The 14,574-nt window shown below is 39.3% G+C and overlaps 2 protein-coding genes across 8 annotated transcripts in view; one reads left to right on the plus strand and one right to left on the minus strand.

Moving 5' to 3' along the window:
• LOC113682807 (methionine--tRNA ligase, cytoplasmic) overlaps nucleotides 1-9,987 on the plus strand; it is a 20,934-nt gene extending 10,947 nt beyond the window's left edge. Inside the window, exons 15-29 of the mRNA XM_027199992.2 lie at nucleotides 164-215; nucleotides 624-683; nucleotides 1,438-1,512; nucleotides 1,640-1,685; nucleotides 2,391-2,547; nucleotides 3,026-3,089; nucleotides 3,621-3,738; nucleotides 4,184-4,317; nucleotides 4,979-5,058; nucleotides 5,621-5,752; nucleotides 6,142-6,246; nucleotides 7,353-7,464; nucleotides 7,777-7,848; nucleotides 8,421-8,591; nucleotides 9,358-9,987. Of these exons, the coding sequence (XP_027055793.2) occupies nucleotides 164-215; nucleotides 624-683; nucleotides 1,438-1,512; nucleotides 1,640-1,685; nucleotides 2,391-2,547; nucleotides 3,026-3,089; nucleotides 3,621-3,738; nucleotides 4,184-4,317; nucleotides 4,979-5,058; nucleotides 5,621-5,752; nucleotides 6,142-6,246; nucleotides 7,353-7,464; nucleotides 7,777-7,848; nucleotides 8,421-8,591; nucleotides 9,358-9,525 (1,546 nt within the window). The 3' untranslated portion in view covers nucleotides 9,526-9,987. The remainder of the gene's footprint in view (nucleotides 1-163; nucleotides 216-623; nucleotides 684-1,437; nucleotides 1,513-1,639; nucleotides 1,686-2,390; nucleotides 2,548-3,025; nucleotides 3,090-3,620; nucleotides 3,739-4,183; nucleotides 4,318-4,978; nucleotides 5,059-5,620; nucleotides 5,753-6,141; nucleotides 6,247-7,352; nucleotides 7,465-7,776; nucleotides 7,849-8,420; nucleotides 8,592-9,357) is intronic.
• LOC113682797 (gamma-aminobutyric acid type B receptor subunit 2) overlaps nucleotides 9,905-14,574 on the minus strand; it is a 19,367-nt gene continuing 14,697 nt past the window's right edge. For all 7 annotated transcript variants that reach the window (XM_089182419.1, XM_089182422.1, XM_089182421.1 and 4 more), the window contains 6 exons: nucleotides 14,277-14,427; nucleotides 13,310-13,445; nucleotides 12,819-12,923; nucleotides 12,206-12,328; nucleotides 11,384-11,719; nucleotides 9,905-11,071 (listed from right to left, as the gene is read on the minus strand). In XM_089182419.1, the coding sequence (XP_089038545.1) occupies nucleotides 10,883-11,071; nucleotides 11,384-11,719; nucleotides 12,206-12,328; nucleotides 12,819-12,923; nucleotides 13,310-13,445; nucleotides 14,277-14,427 (1,040 nt within the window). In that variant the 3' untranslated portion in view covers nucleotides 9,905-10,882. The remainder of the gene's footprint in view (nucleotides 11,072-11,383; nucleotides 11,720-12,205; nucleotides 12,329-12,818; nucleotides 12,924-13,309; nucleotides 13,446-14,276; nucleotides 14,428-14,574) is intronic.

The following is a 14,574-nucleotide window of genomic DNA, read 5'->3' on the forward strand; positions in this document are numbered from 1 at the left end:
CGATTATTTTTTCATATCAATTACAGATTTAGAGAACCTCTTAACTCCTTTTTGGTGATACCAATTGATGACAATTTGTTTCTTTCAAGTTTCTGCAATGCTACATTTTTTTTTTGCCAAAGTTGTCGTTAGTGATAATTCGTGTCTTATTTTGTTATTCCAGATTTCTGGCTGATCGTTTCGTTGAAGGTACCTGTCCTTTCTGTAACTTTGAGGTGAGCTTTATCTGAAGATTTTAAAAACATTTGTGTGTACGAGAGATGATTACTGTTATTTAAAGCTGACTGGCCAGACTGCTCCATTCTTAGAGAGAATTCTGTTATTAATTAGACCTGTCAGCCACGTGGGTCAATCAATTCCCAAACTAAATCAACCACTCTTGGAGCATTTTCTGGAACAAAACTCAAAATTATAGAGATCTCTCCACACAATTCAAATTAGTTTCTAAATTAGACCGTCTGGCCGGCAGTTCCTGCTAATGTCAAGCACCCAGTTTTTCTCTCTTTTTGTACTTTTGACCTTAAAACCCCCCGGGGACTATTACTCGTTTTTCATCCTTATTGTTGCCAAACAGTTCACAAGATCGTTAGGGCGACTTAGCATTATTCTGTCGGTTTTTACAGGATGCCAGAGGGGATCAGTGTGATTCTTGTGGAAAGCTTATAAACGCCATCGAACTTAAGGTAAGACAAACCAAACCCTAGTGCTAGATAAGAATTAAATTGTTTTGATTTGATGTTTAGGTTCCTAATGTAGATATGCTTGACAATTCTTACTCTTTGACTTTGGTTGGGACATCCATGAAGGTTCCAATCACATTTTCGTGGTAAATTGGAATTAGATCTCTCAAGTTTGTGTTTTCTTGTCATGCAAGATCCTGGATGTAACCCTGTGTTATAGCCTGTCTTGTAGTCAACAGCTATCAATGTTAGCAAACACACTTAAGTAGTGGCCGTCGTCTAAGTACGAAAGCATGAAGATTTTAAGTTATAGCAGAGTGCTAAATAGTAGCCATAACAGTAGTTGGAGACAGGTGGTATCAGTTGCGGAAATAGCTGTGCAGTTAAGAGCTTTGTCGTCGGGTAGTGTTTTCGTTGTTTGAGCTGTTTTTCAGCTGCGGTTGCGAAAGAAAACCTACTTAAGACGCCGGCCATTGTTTCGCTGGCAAATTTTCAAATTTTGTTGCGACATCCAAGGCTCGCATTTGATGGCTATCTGTGAGTTTCTTTGATTATTGACCAATCAGAATGTCTGATTTGTTACTTTCTTTGCACTGAATTAACCCACTTCTGCACTGAATTAACTCTCTTCTGCACTGAATTACCTGAAAACTGCAATTATTTTAACCAATCAGAACTGAGTAATTTTTCCATGTATATTATTAGGTGTAAAATAAAACGGGGGACTTGTAACAATCTAAATGACATTACCTTTAAGAAACCTAGGTGTAAAGTTTGTGGAGGAACGCCAAAAGTGAGAAGTAGCAAGCATTTGTTCCTGAACTTGACTAAGGTATTGACAGAATGAATTATTTTTCATATACATGTCGGTCTTTATTTTGGGCTGTTAGATTGTACGAGTCTTCAAAAGTTTCTGGTAAATATCTCATCTAGTAATTCCTTTCCCTTTCAATTTTTAGCTTGAATCATCGTTAAAAAGTTGGGTGGACAAATCGTCTACGGAAGGTAAGATAGATTTTTCAGTCCCGTACACAAGCAAATATTTCACTTTGTTATCCAACAGCACAAAGTAGAGTACAAGTAACGCACGAATAGAGTATTTGGACAATTGTTTATTTTGTACTGTTAAAAAAACTTGTTTAACTATTATTTTGTACTGTTAAAAAAACCTGTTTAACTATTCGGCTGCGCGCGCTACGCTTCTCTATCCGCTTTGCTTTTCCCACCTTATGAGAAATGAACTGAAAGACTTAGCAGAAAAAAAAGCAGTTGGATCATGAATAACTTATTAGAAGTTTTGGTGAGTAGTATCGCTGAGTATTTTTATGAGCAGGCTCGTCAAAATATGGCACATCTCATTAAAATACTTAGCGATACTACTCACCAAAATGTCTAATAAGATATATGTCTCAAGATTTCTCTTCAAGCGCCTTCCCATTCACTTATACAGGAATTTTCGAGAACTTTTCACCGTATTAGTTTTCTTCAGTTCCGCATGTTTACACGATATTAATGGAAAGGGACGTCTTTGGGGATTTTTTTAGCCGGAGATGTGTTTAGACCAAACAGTCGATATGTCTCCGTTTTCAAATGAGAGCGAATAATACCGAAATAGATACGGGTCATCGTTCTTCTCAAGATGTAAGAAATATTTAAAATCTCTTGTAACCGTCTCCACACTTGTCTTGTACTCTTTTGTGCTCTTTCTAGGTACATGGACGTCAAACGCGCGCCATATTACCCGAGGATGGATCCAGGAGGGGCTCAGACCAAGGTGCATCACGCGTGACTTAAAATGGGGCACCCCGGTTCCTTTGGAGGGATACACAGATAAAGTCTTCTATGTGTGGTTTGATGCACCAATAGGGTAAGAAGATATTTCGTTTCGTACTCATATATTTGTTTTTAAAAGTCCAGATTGTCACTTTTGTGGAGGACTCCATTTTTGTGATTTTGCGCATTTCTCTTTCTCCCCCCCCCCCCCCTCAAAAAAAAAAAAACAACGAGATTTTCGGGTCCGCAAGAATAAGTAAGCATAATAAGTAAATATTTACACGAGAGACTTCGTCTGCACTTGAAAACGGATGCCACACTTTTATGTCTGCCTAGTCAAATCGTAAAATTTTTATCTCTCATTTGGGAAAAAAAATATAAAAAAGACTGTAAGGTTTTCTCACAAACTACGTACAATGCCTAGAAATGAGGTGTTTGTTACTCATGTCAGCGTCATATACCGCTATAATCTTTAAACCTGTTCAATTTTTTTTCTCACTTGTAACAAAGGTTTTCTTCGACTTGTTGCGCAGTTTTATAACTCTCTTGTTTCCGTTTCTCTTGTATCTCAGATATCTTTCAATCACAGCAAATTACACAAAAGAATGGGAAAAATGGTGGAAAAACCCTCAACAAGTGAGTTACAAGACGTCATTCGTCTCATATTCGAAGAAACACAACGGGCTGTGAATTTCGAAAGACACAGCTCTCCAAGGAAACTTTGCGTACAATTTGTTCCACAGTTTTGATACTCCAATTGTTGCAAGACAGCTCTGATGAAACTAAGCTTGGTGCAACACACCGAGATAAGTTCAAAGTAGGGGTCGCATGCAAGGCCAGTCTTTACGAATAAATATGCGACGCAACTTGCGAGAAAACTCTTCTTTGCCAGCCAAGTAATATGTTTTCTTGAAGTGAAACGTCCTTCTTAAGTGGGAATGTTCAACCAGCCCCACCCCTGCTCCCCTTCCCCTAAGAAAAACCCTACGATGACGCAGTTTGTTAAGGTCACTTTATTTCCCAATATAACTGTTCTTGGAAACAGCACGGCTAGGAAGTTCGGTTCGTTTTAGCAATTCACTGAAATATCTAAGTACCTGGTAAGTTGTAGTATTAGCGGATACGAAGGGTTCTCAAACCGCATTATTCTATCTGTGTGCCTGACAGGTCACTCTTCATCAGTTCATGGCAAAGGATAATGTCCCTTTCCACACTGTTGTGTTCCCGTGCACTCTGATTGGTGCAGACGACAACTACAGCCTACTGAATTCCATTAGCGCAACAGGTGAGCACTCTTTTGGAAAAAAATTCAAATTACCTATATTCAGCCGTTCAGTCCAAAAAGAGAGTGCGCAGGTTCAACTTTTAGTTTGACCTCACACGCTGTCTGAATCAAATCACAATTTGACATGTTACAATTTCTTGTGACTTGACGGAAGTTTATTCTCTCTTGGTGCAAGCTAGTTTTAGTCATTAAGCGACTCGACCTGAGGACCGACATTAAGAGAGTCAAACCTTTGATGCATGTTCCAAGGGACGTTGATATCATTGGCATTAATATCAGGATGACAGTCGTGGTTAGAGACCACCTTGTTATTCCCTGGCCAGAAGTGCGGGCATTATTTTGTGCAGTAACGCTCATAAACATTTGACGACGCCACTTTGCCTAGTTTTTCTCATTTTCCAAGAATTATTTTGTAGTAATGTCGATCTTCCTTTGTGATTCTCAGAATACCTTAATTACGAAGACGACAAATTCTCAAAGAGTCGTGGACTAGGGGTGTTTGGTAATGATGCAGCCGACACGGGTATCCCGGCAGACATCTGGAGATTCTACTTGCTGTATATGAGACCTGAGAACCAGGTAAGCGTACAGCACCTTGTTGCCAGCGTTCAACTCCCTTGAGTCCATCGATGCTTCATGTTATTAGGCACGAGCAACATCAAAAAGACTCAAAACTGAACACTTACCAGTCAGTAGTTTACTTTTTATCTTAATGTCATTGCTCCGAGATAGAACCTGCACTAAGATTTTCGTCAAAATCAACCTACTTTTTTTATCCTGTAGTAACGTAAATTTTGAGGTAAAAAGTGGGGTCCCGGCGTTCTTTAAGGAACAACAGTACTTTGTACATACCCATGCAATTCCCAGAATATTATGACGATTATATTTATGAGTACTTGCTAAATTCGTGTTTCCGAAAATTGTTCCTTTTCCTACACTGAGAATTGGTTTATGTTTATTTTATGGAAAGAAAGTGAGTGCTTAATTCCAAGAAAGAGAGAAAATGTTTAAGATAAAATGTCTCTCTGGTGTGCTCCTACCATAGAGAAAAAGGTGTCGATATTTAATGTACGCGCGCTTATTACCTGTGAAATTATGCACAATAAGGATGTGCAATGCAATACTGCTTAGTGACCTTACAAGATGACTGCGGTATATTGGAAACTGTGGTACTTAGAAACTCTCGATAAATGTGCTTGCTAATATAGCAGTCTCTTAGTTCTCTTTCTGCCATTAACAGGATAGTGCTTTTAGCTGGACGGACTTTGTGTCACGGAATAATAGTGAACTACTTAACAACTTTGGTAACTTCATCAATCGGTACGTTGTTATTGTTTGGAGAGCGTTTAGCGATTGACTGTCGTGGAACGGAACCTCAAGTTATCACGGAGGCCGTTAACAACAAAGACTCACTGGGTTTTAAGTTGCATCTTAACATCAGTATGCATATTTATTTTACGGTTCTCTCTTCATTTCTTATGGTACTGCCACGGTTTTTTTAAACAACACTCTTGAGCTTTTTAGATTGCGAGAACCTGCTGCATTTTCTTGACCTTATTATTTGATTTAGCGGTAATACTGTGGCGGGAGTTGAAATTTTCTGTCACTCTTCAGTGCATGCTTTTTAGCCAATCAGGAGCAAAACCAAAAACCAATTGCGAGTTGGTCGCCCGCAATTTCCCGCGCTTTAGGCTTTTTGCTTTTGGTTACTTTGAGCTCCCATTGGCGCCTTATGATATATTTATTTGTTCTGATTGGACGTCGTGATTACTTTGGTTTTAGTCTCACGACATGCAATCGAAAAGCGGTCTAATGCAACATATTTCCTAACTAACTTTCTCATTTCTTCGTGAGTAACGATTACCTACTTTGTTTTCTTCAGAGCCCTCATGTTTGTACAGAACTTCTTTGGTGGTGCCATACCCACCATAGATTTGACTGATGAGGACAAGAATTTCATAGCTCTTATCAATAAAGAATTGAAGACGTACATCGATGATCTGGAGAAGATGAGGTGATTCGGGGACTACAACGTGAAAAAACAACAACAACAAAAATGGCCTTAAACGATAACCAGTATATAAAATAGTATACGTATCCCACTGTATTTTGTGGCGAGCGGTTGTTCAATATTCTGATCAAGTTTTGAAGTCGACATATTGGATTGGTGTCTTTAAGAAAAGCTGGCGCGAATAAAAAATCTTACTAGGGACGTGGTGGTGAGAGTGACAGACCCCTCATACTCCTGCCCTCCCAAAAGTTTGTGCGCCTCAGGCCTCTGAGGGAGAATAGAGCGTAGTTGAGACAACGAACCTTTTTTTTATGTTATTTCTGTTCAATCCATTGTATTGTTGATTTATGTTTCGCAAACTTAGCCTAAATTCTTAAAAATTTTCGTGGCAGGCTCCGAGAAGGATTAAGAGGCGTGCTGAATATATCCAAACTTGGTAATCAGTATTTTCAATCCAACCAGCCATGGGTTCTCGTCAAGGGTAGCGAATCAGACAGGTAAACGTGCAAACTTCGAATAAATGAATTGAGTACACTTGGAAAACTACTTAACTAATAGCCTGATAGGAGTTTCTGTGGCTCAGTTGTGATGAAATTCTACTGTGACGTAACTGTGTCTTCTACACCAAGTAAGAGCCGAAGGTCTGATGTTCGATTCCTCATGGGGACTCTGAAATTTTTCTTTGTACCATGTTCGTGACAAGACGGGAAAACGTCTATTTTTAGTAGATGCGCTAACTGCAAAATTGCGCTGATAGTTAGTATGTCATTTGTTTTTGTCAATCCGCGGGTTTTCTTATTCCGCGGATCTTCTCGTCCCGCGGGTCTCCTCATCCTACGGGTCTTCTTTTCCCGCGGATCTTCTCATTCTGCAAGTCTTCTCATCCCGCGGGTCTTCTTATTCAGCGGGTCTTCTCACCCCACGGGTCTTCTCATCCTACGGGTATTCCTATCCTCAGGGTCTCCTCATCCTACGGGTCTTCTCATCCCATGAATCTTCTCATTCAACGGGTCTTTTTATCCCGCGGATCTTCTCATCCAACGGGTCTTCACATCGAAGGGGTCTTCTCATCCTACGGGTATTCTCATCCAAAGGATCTTCTCATCCTACGGGTCTCTCGTCCCACAGATCTTCTCATCCACGGATCTTCTCATTCTACGGGTCTTCTTATCCCACGGATCTTCACTTCCAACGGGTCTTCTCATCCTATGGGTATTCTTATCTAAGGGGTCTTCTCATCCTACGGGTCTTCTCAACTTGCGGGTCTTATTTAATAATGCAAGAAACCTTGTGATATTTCAGCGAGCTATGATCACCGCTGAAAAGGCTAAAAGGAACTTCCTCAGTTACTTCTAGGAACACTTCGCGCTACCCTCACCTTATCGAATGCAAATTTTAAACGTACCGTGACTCTGCCACTTACCTTTTCTGCGCGCTTCAGGCGGTTTGCTTGCCTTAACCTTTAGTTCAAACCTCTAGTTCGTTATGATAATATCATTTTCACTTTTCGGCAGTTGTGATAACTTTGGTTTTAATTTTGTGATTTTCATTGGAATAGCATTCCTCAGAAGCAGTTGATCATTGTGTTTATATTTATTCCCAGGTCACGTGCCGGCACAGTTATTAGCCTCGCGGCAAATCTCTCCTGGCAGCTCTCTGTTCTTATCCATCCGTATATGCCAGGTGTAAGTGAAGAGATTCAACGCCAGCTACAGGTAGGTCCGTTTAGCGTGCAAAGATATTTCATAATATTTTAGAAACTCTTTTATCACCAGTGGCGATTGACATCTAGAACTTTGTTGCTGCACACCAAATCGTAAAAAATAAGAGGTCAGGGCGGTAAGAACTGAGAGTTTTAATTGGGAATACTGTTCTAATAGACACCTAACTCTCCAATGATTACGCCAGTGTGTGTCATAGGAAGCTATTGTTGGCAGTCAATTCTTAGGCCTGCAAGGCTTCTGTAATTTATGTTTTGTTTGAGAATTAAAGATTAAAACTTACCGACGCTAATCTTGGTGTTGTAGGTCTCCGACGATGGAAATGTTGTCTTGGATAACTTCATTCCTTATTTACAGCCTGGTCACAAAATTGGAACGGTATGGACAAATTGTCATCATTTGTGGAATTAGATGACAAACAAAGCAAACATGCAACCTTCAGCCACATTTTTATGTTGTTTGAACACAGTGGTGGACTCTTTTCAGGTCTAAGCAAATGACAGCAAAGTAGAGGACAAATTAGCATGAAAAAGTGATCCATGAAGACCAGTAGTGTCACAGTCGAAAGGTCGATATAAACTTAATTGATGCCCTTACTCTGTATCGGGAGACAAACGATGGAACGTTCATTTATCTACAAAATCATGTTTTAAAAAGTAAACGTTTTCTATAGAAAAAATATTGGAAACTAAAGGTCACTTTAGTTGCTGTGGTAATGGAAGAAGTCTCTGAAAGATGCATGTACTCACAGCATCTGTTGTGGAGAAAAATACACTCAACCTCGTTCACGTAGATAAGGAGAAAATCCTGATCTTCGGGCAAAGTTCATAACAAAGTTTCGTCGGTTCTTTTGCAAATTTTTCATGGAAACCGCCTAAATTGACTTATTTTTGACATTAATTTGGTGTATTGAATGATACTAAGTTTTTTTTGTTTAATTTATGATTAAGCCTAAACCGCTGTTCCAAAAGATTGATGCGTCCGTTGCTGATCAATTTCGCGCAAAGTATGGCGGAAACAAACAAAAAAAACAAACTGCAGGCGAGAAAGCAGCTGACACTTCTGACGGGAATACCGTTGACATGGACGTGGCAACATTGCAAGCAGAGATTACCAAGCAGGTAAGAAGCACAATGTGTTAGCCAACATGAAACAGCAGAGTGGAAAATTGTGTCTTGTTTTGATATCCATCGTCTATGATGAGCGACTAGTACGTGTTATTACCAATAACAGAGCTAGACAAGAAGGAGGGTTATCTCTCGAGTTTCACAAACACAATACTACGTGAAATATGCCTCATTCGGACGATAACACCACACAATCGACCATGTCACCACGTCAGATAAATTACTGCTCTGTTAGATTCCTACCCCTAATGAAAATATGAGAGAAAATAATTCATTTAAATTCTAGAATAGCTGAGGTATTAGAACAAGCTCTTTAGTCAATAAAATAGAAATTAAGAGTTCATTAATGTTATTATTATTTGTTTTTTTAAGTGATTGTCTTTTTAAGAACATCATTCAGTTAGTAACTCAGAAAATTACAAGTCAAACAATGAACATTATTGGAGAAGTGGAAGGCAAATCCATATTTGCAGGCGTTGATATGATTGTGGATAATTAAAGAGCGTCAACCACACAATGTTCACAATTGTTTTAAACTTTGAACAGCATTTCCGCGTCTTCAGGTTAAGCGAAACATTGTGAAATACCCAAATAAAAATTCAATTTATGGGTCCTGATATAAAAACGCTTGATTCATTATTACTTGGCTTTACAATCCTCATACGACATTTCGGATTCAGGTGCATCCTACGCTGACAAGAACTACGCTCCAATTTGGATTCTGTTTCATGACACTAACAAAAGTGAATATATGTTTTAGGGCGACAAGGTTCGTAAACTGAAAACAGAAAAAGCTGAGAAGGATAAAGTAGACGCTGAAGTGGCTATTCTTTTGGCGCTTAAGAAAAAACTGGCCGTCGCCGAGGGAAAAGATCCAAACGAACAAGAAAACAATTCAAAAGGGAAAAAGAAAGGAAAAAAGAAGTAAATTATTGATACTGTTTGTGTATTAAATACATGGCTTACAGTTTTAAATCTTTCAACGTAGACCACATTTTTATTCAGGTGTAATGATTAAAAAAATAAATGAATCGAATTGTTCTGACCCAGCCACCGGGAGAGGAGCTTGGAGTATAGACTACAAAACATTCTTCAAAACCCGAGGTTGATCACAGATCTTGCGTCTGCGTCTGCGTCGTCCAAATTTTTCAAAATGGCGAAATCAAATAAAAGTCTCCGTCTTCTATACTGTGTAGTTTTTGTAACTTTGCATATACTCCTTGAAACGAGAGTAACTGGTTCGCAAAACAATCTTGATGGAATAGTTAAGAAGTATTTAAAACCAAGAAACTTTTCATGACATAAAATTTTCACTGTAGTACAAAAGTGTCATAATTTATTTTCATCATTATGTCCTTTCGTATGCGTGAATAAATGAAATTAACTGAAAGAATTACATCCTGGAGCGTAAAGTGCTATCCGTGGCTGTAACAGTTTAGAAGTCCAGTGCTATTCTTTGGATACATGATATCTCTATCAAGTGCTTGAGTAACATTGTGGGCTGAATTATTTATGCTTGTCTGCGAACGTGACTTACAGGCTTACTCTAAGGTATTCCTTGTTGGAAAAATTTCAATTTCACTTTTGTGGTTGTTGTCATTGTTGTTGTTTTTTTAATTTTATTACTTGTCTTTTGTTTTTTGAATATGTTTTACTGCTCATCATTTAGAACAATTTTTAATTGGGTGCGGACAGTAATTTAGGATTGTTTTGGTTGTAATTTATTACGCCCTGAGATTGAAAAGTCGTGCTTAGTTTTAACCAATGAGATGCAAAGCTAAAACTAGTCTAGACTTGTTAACTCATCTTGGAGGGTTCAGCAGCTTTTTGTGATATTCCACTTTTCACTGATTGGCCGTTGGGATTAACCTCGTTTTGATTTTACCACTCTCAATAGGCCATTTTACAGTAATGTACTTAGGTGCCAAGCCTTTGATTTGGAGTGAGGCTGAAGGTTACCTTGTTGACCGGTATCTAGTTAGCATAATAACAAAGTAATTTGCATTTGAAAAGCAGCAAGGTTAGTATCATAACAAAGTCAACCTTGGCCTCACTTCTGTCCAAAGGCTTGGCAACCAAGTACACGACTGTACAATGGACTATTGGAATGCACCCTTTAGAACCATTTGGTAGAGTGTGCTGTGATCCGTGACGAATCGGAGGTGATCGATTGGGCCCTCTCGCAGCTCTCTCTTTACCGATTCTCGTTCGAACTGAAATTACAACAGTGTCTTACTGGATTTTAAACTATTTCACTCGCGTCTAACTAATCTTCGCACCGCACGTTATATAGGACTAGCATTTGTTCGTTGACTGTTTTCTTGTGTCTGAGTAGAATTAGGTCTCTGCTGTTGTTGTTGAACTGGCTGTAACTGTTGCCTTTCGTCTATTTGCCCCCGCACTGTTTGACGATTCAGTGCCGGTACAAAGCGAGGTCTGTTTTTCCCCAGAGGATCTGCTCTAACGGTTGATATCTATCAAGAAAAGAAAAACGTGCTGAATAGCCTGTTCTATGTATTCAGCTAATTAAAATGAGCAAGACAGCAAACGGCGCTAAAGCAGCAGCTGAGCGAAATAACGAAGGAGATTTAATCACGCTATAATCAAATCTAGCGGTTCTCTAAACTGTCACTGGTTTGCAACGTTAAAGGAAATTTGCTTTCGGGGAGGCAAGTTTTTTCAGTGGGGAGAGGGACGATTTTCCTGAAAACGGGTGCAGGTAAGCGTAAAGGGTGTCTAAGAAAGAAAACCGATACTCAAATAAGTTAGATTGCAGCCATCATTACCTTTGGAACAAACACAATACACAGTGTAATGGTGGTACAGAAAACAACCAACACGGAAAGAACCACGTAAAACACATTCGGGTTATAGTCCACCACGTTGACAATTGTCATTCCAAGGGCGCACGGGAATACCACGTTGTACACTGAAATACCGATGTGTTTGGAGTCGTTCAACGCTGGGAAAGTGACATTCCTTGTCTCCCAGGCCATCAGGGCACCGAACGCCAACATAAGTCCTTTGTAGGCATAGATAACCCCAAGCCAGATGTTCGGGTGATTCGAGGTGCACTCAATGTAATAAGCCTTGTAGTTGGTGTCCGTGGATGAGCGGTATTCCTGAAATGTAGAAAGGTAAAGGTAAGGTCTGCTTATAATATAGCAGAATCATCTTCCTGGATCTCTCCTCGTCTGTAACAAAAAGAAGCGACAAAGATTATTACTACTCCGCCCTGGATGGGCGGCGAGTCTATTCCATTTTTTCATGTTTCTAGTTCTACAGTATCCATTTAGACTCCTGGGTGGAGAGAGAGGCACTATAGGAGTGAAGTGTCACACTATGATCCAGCTAGTGTCTCGAACCCGCACATTTCGATTTGGACCTAAGCGCGCCTACCACCCACACAGTTCTTGGAACACTGAGTTACAGAGGTAATTAATATCCTTGAGACAGCTGGCAAGTTTAAAGTCCAATCGCGGCAGAAGGTAAAGCGTTTATACCAAACTTTTTTTACGACATACGTTATACTACAGTAGTTTCGTCAAAAGTCCTTATGAAAGTGAAGTGACTTATAGGTACGTGAAAGATGCTAACTGTTTCCAAACCTCTCGTCCTGTGTAGTGTTTACTAGCGTACAAGGGGTCAACAATCTCCCAAACCATAAGAATTAGGAGATCGATAGAAAGAAACAGACCCAGCACTGCGAACAATTGGAAGTCAGTTATGATCTGTTGGTAGTAAAAGAGACGCTCTTGATTACTTGATTGTTACGGTCAAAATATGCCGTGGTCATAAAATAAAGGTTTTTATTACAAATATGAAGACGGTTTGGCTTCAAAAGGTGACACAGGGGTGAATAACAACCCCCTCTGCGCAAATGGCAACAAAATGATTTCGCGCATTGCCTCACAGCCATTTGTGCAAGCCGCTTGTTGAGAGTCACAGGAATTTTGAAGTTGTCTGTTGGATCTAATGAGGAAAAAAATGGAGGGGGCCAAGGAAAGATTTTGTAATTTCCTTTTGTAGAAATGTATCGAACTCTACCGTGCGCACGGCAAGTCTTTAGTCTCCTGACAAGGTCAAGAAATTTCTCTATCTTTTTCCATTTTTTCGCAACCAAAATAAAAAAAATCTCCTGAGAACACATCTATTGGGACAGACTACTTTCAGTCTAAACGCTTGAACCGGATGGTAACTACTTCGTTCGAAGACACTTACCATTTTCTTTGTTCTATTAAGAAAAATTTTGTGCACTCTCCAAGTCTTTAAGAACATGCCACCAAAACCGAGTGTGAATCCAAGACAAGCTACCCAGGTCGAAAGCTAAACGTAAACAGAAAGAAAAGGAAGAACTTTTGTCATAGGCGTTTGAGGGAATGAGCTATCTCTTGCGCGATTTCTTTTGGTCCGGTAGTCTTCGTAAACCATTTACAGCAACAAGAAGGGAATCGGTGTATCTAAATCCTTTAATTCCTTTTTTTTTTCTCGAGACATGCTAACCTGTGATCTTTTGCATCGGTAAACAAATTGCCGCGAGTCTGGTGTAATTTATGAATCGTTAGCATCTTCCGAAAAATCCAGTGATTGATGAATTGTGGTCGTTAATTGTCTCAAGTGTTAGGTCTTCAAATCTCCTGGAACATATTCGGGAACCTTGGGCCTCTACGTGGTTTTAATCATAACAACAAAATGTGGTTGAAGGTACTTACTCTGCATCGCAAAATTGCCTCAATGTCGATACTCGCGAAGTTGCCATCGATGCTCAACAGAATACCAGCGATGTAAATAACAATGGCACCAACCACAATGACATTATTTAGACGTGGACTTGACATCTTTATAAATCTGAAATTCCAAATAAGGCTCTTATCAGCTTTGATTGAGTCTTAACGCACTTTTTTCAGTGATTGCTATTCCACCAGGTATTCTTTCATGTTTTATTGCATATATTATAAAAAAAAACTAACAATATGTAAAAGCCAAGAAATCGTAGTTTTTGCGATGTTCGTGCCCGATAAGTAAAGTCAATGACAAATTGTTCGGATGTTTTATGTAGTAAGATTAATGGTGTATCGTAAGTAAGGAAAACTTATAAGTAAGTTAAGCTATTAAATGATTAAAATGCAGGGAAATATGGGTCTGCCTTATTTCAGCCCTTGTCTTAAATTAAAATCTTCCTCTTGTTTTTCCAAAACTTCATCCTAACCTACTTTTATACGTTCACTCCTTTTCCATCTATTGATATGTTTGTCAATTTGTCTGTCTGTTAATAGTCTTTTACCCAGACCTTTCACGACCAATCGGTTATACATTTCAGTTACAGTTGCACGGTAGGGATCTGGGTACGAGATCAGTTTTTAAATTACAATCTTTCTTGGGTTGATTCCTGCCTCTTTTCTTCATTTATTCATGCGTTCGTTCGCTAACAATTTCATATTTTCGATATTTTAGTGTTCCTTGTGTTTCTTTTCTGTAGATTTATCATCTCGTCAAGTTCCTTGGATAAGTAGTTTTACAATAGCTCTAATAACATTGCCACTTGCAGTAACAGTTAATCTTGTATCCAGATCCTACCGTGTAAGTGAGATGTAAGACAACCGCTTGACCGTGGAAGGTCTGGGTACAAGACTCGTTAACAGTTTACGTTAAATGCACGTGCGGACCTATTCAGTATACCTGTGACTACTGTAAGAAATGTTGAACGCCAGGAAAGCCACAGCAATGATAATCCCCAGGACCTCAACCGCACAAAAAAATCCGAACGATCCGATCGAAATCGTCTGCAGCTTGTCCACCGTAGTCATTTGGTCAGCGGGAACACTACCACCTGTGATGGGTAAACGAAACAAAGTTCAAAAGGTCAGTTGCTTTTATACTAAACTAGATTCGTTGAAAAAAATCCATCCCTTAAAAGTCTCTTGCGTAAAGCAAACGCAAATTTATTTGTAGAAATAAGATGTACTTATTGACTGAG

The sequence above is a fragment of the Pocillopora damicornis genome, chromosome 9 (genome assembly GCF_964200805.1).
Source record: "Pocillopora damicornis chromosome 9, jaPocDami1.2, whole genome shotgun sequence".
NCBI classification, from domain to species: Eukaryota; Metazoa; Cnidaria; class Anthozoa; order Scleractinia; family Pocilloporidae; genus Pocillopora; species Pocillopora damicornis.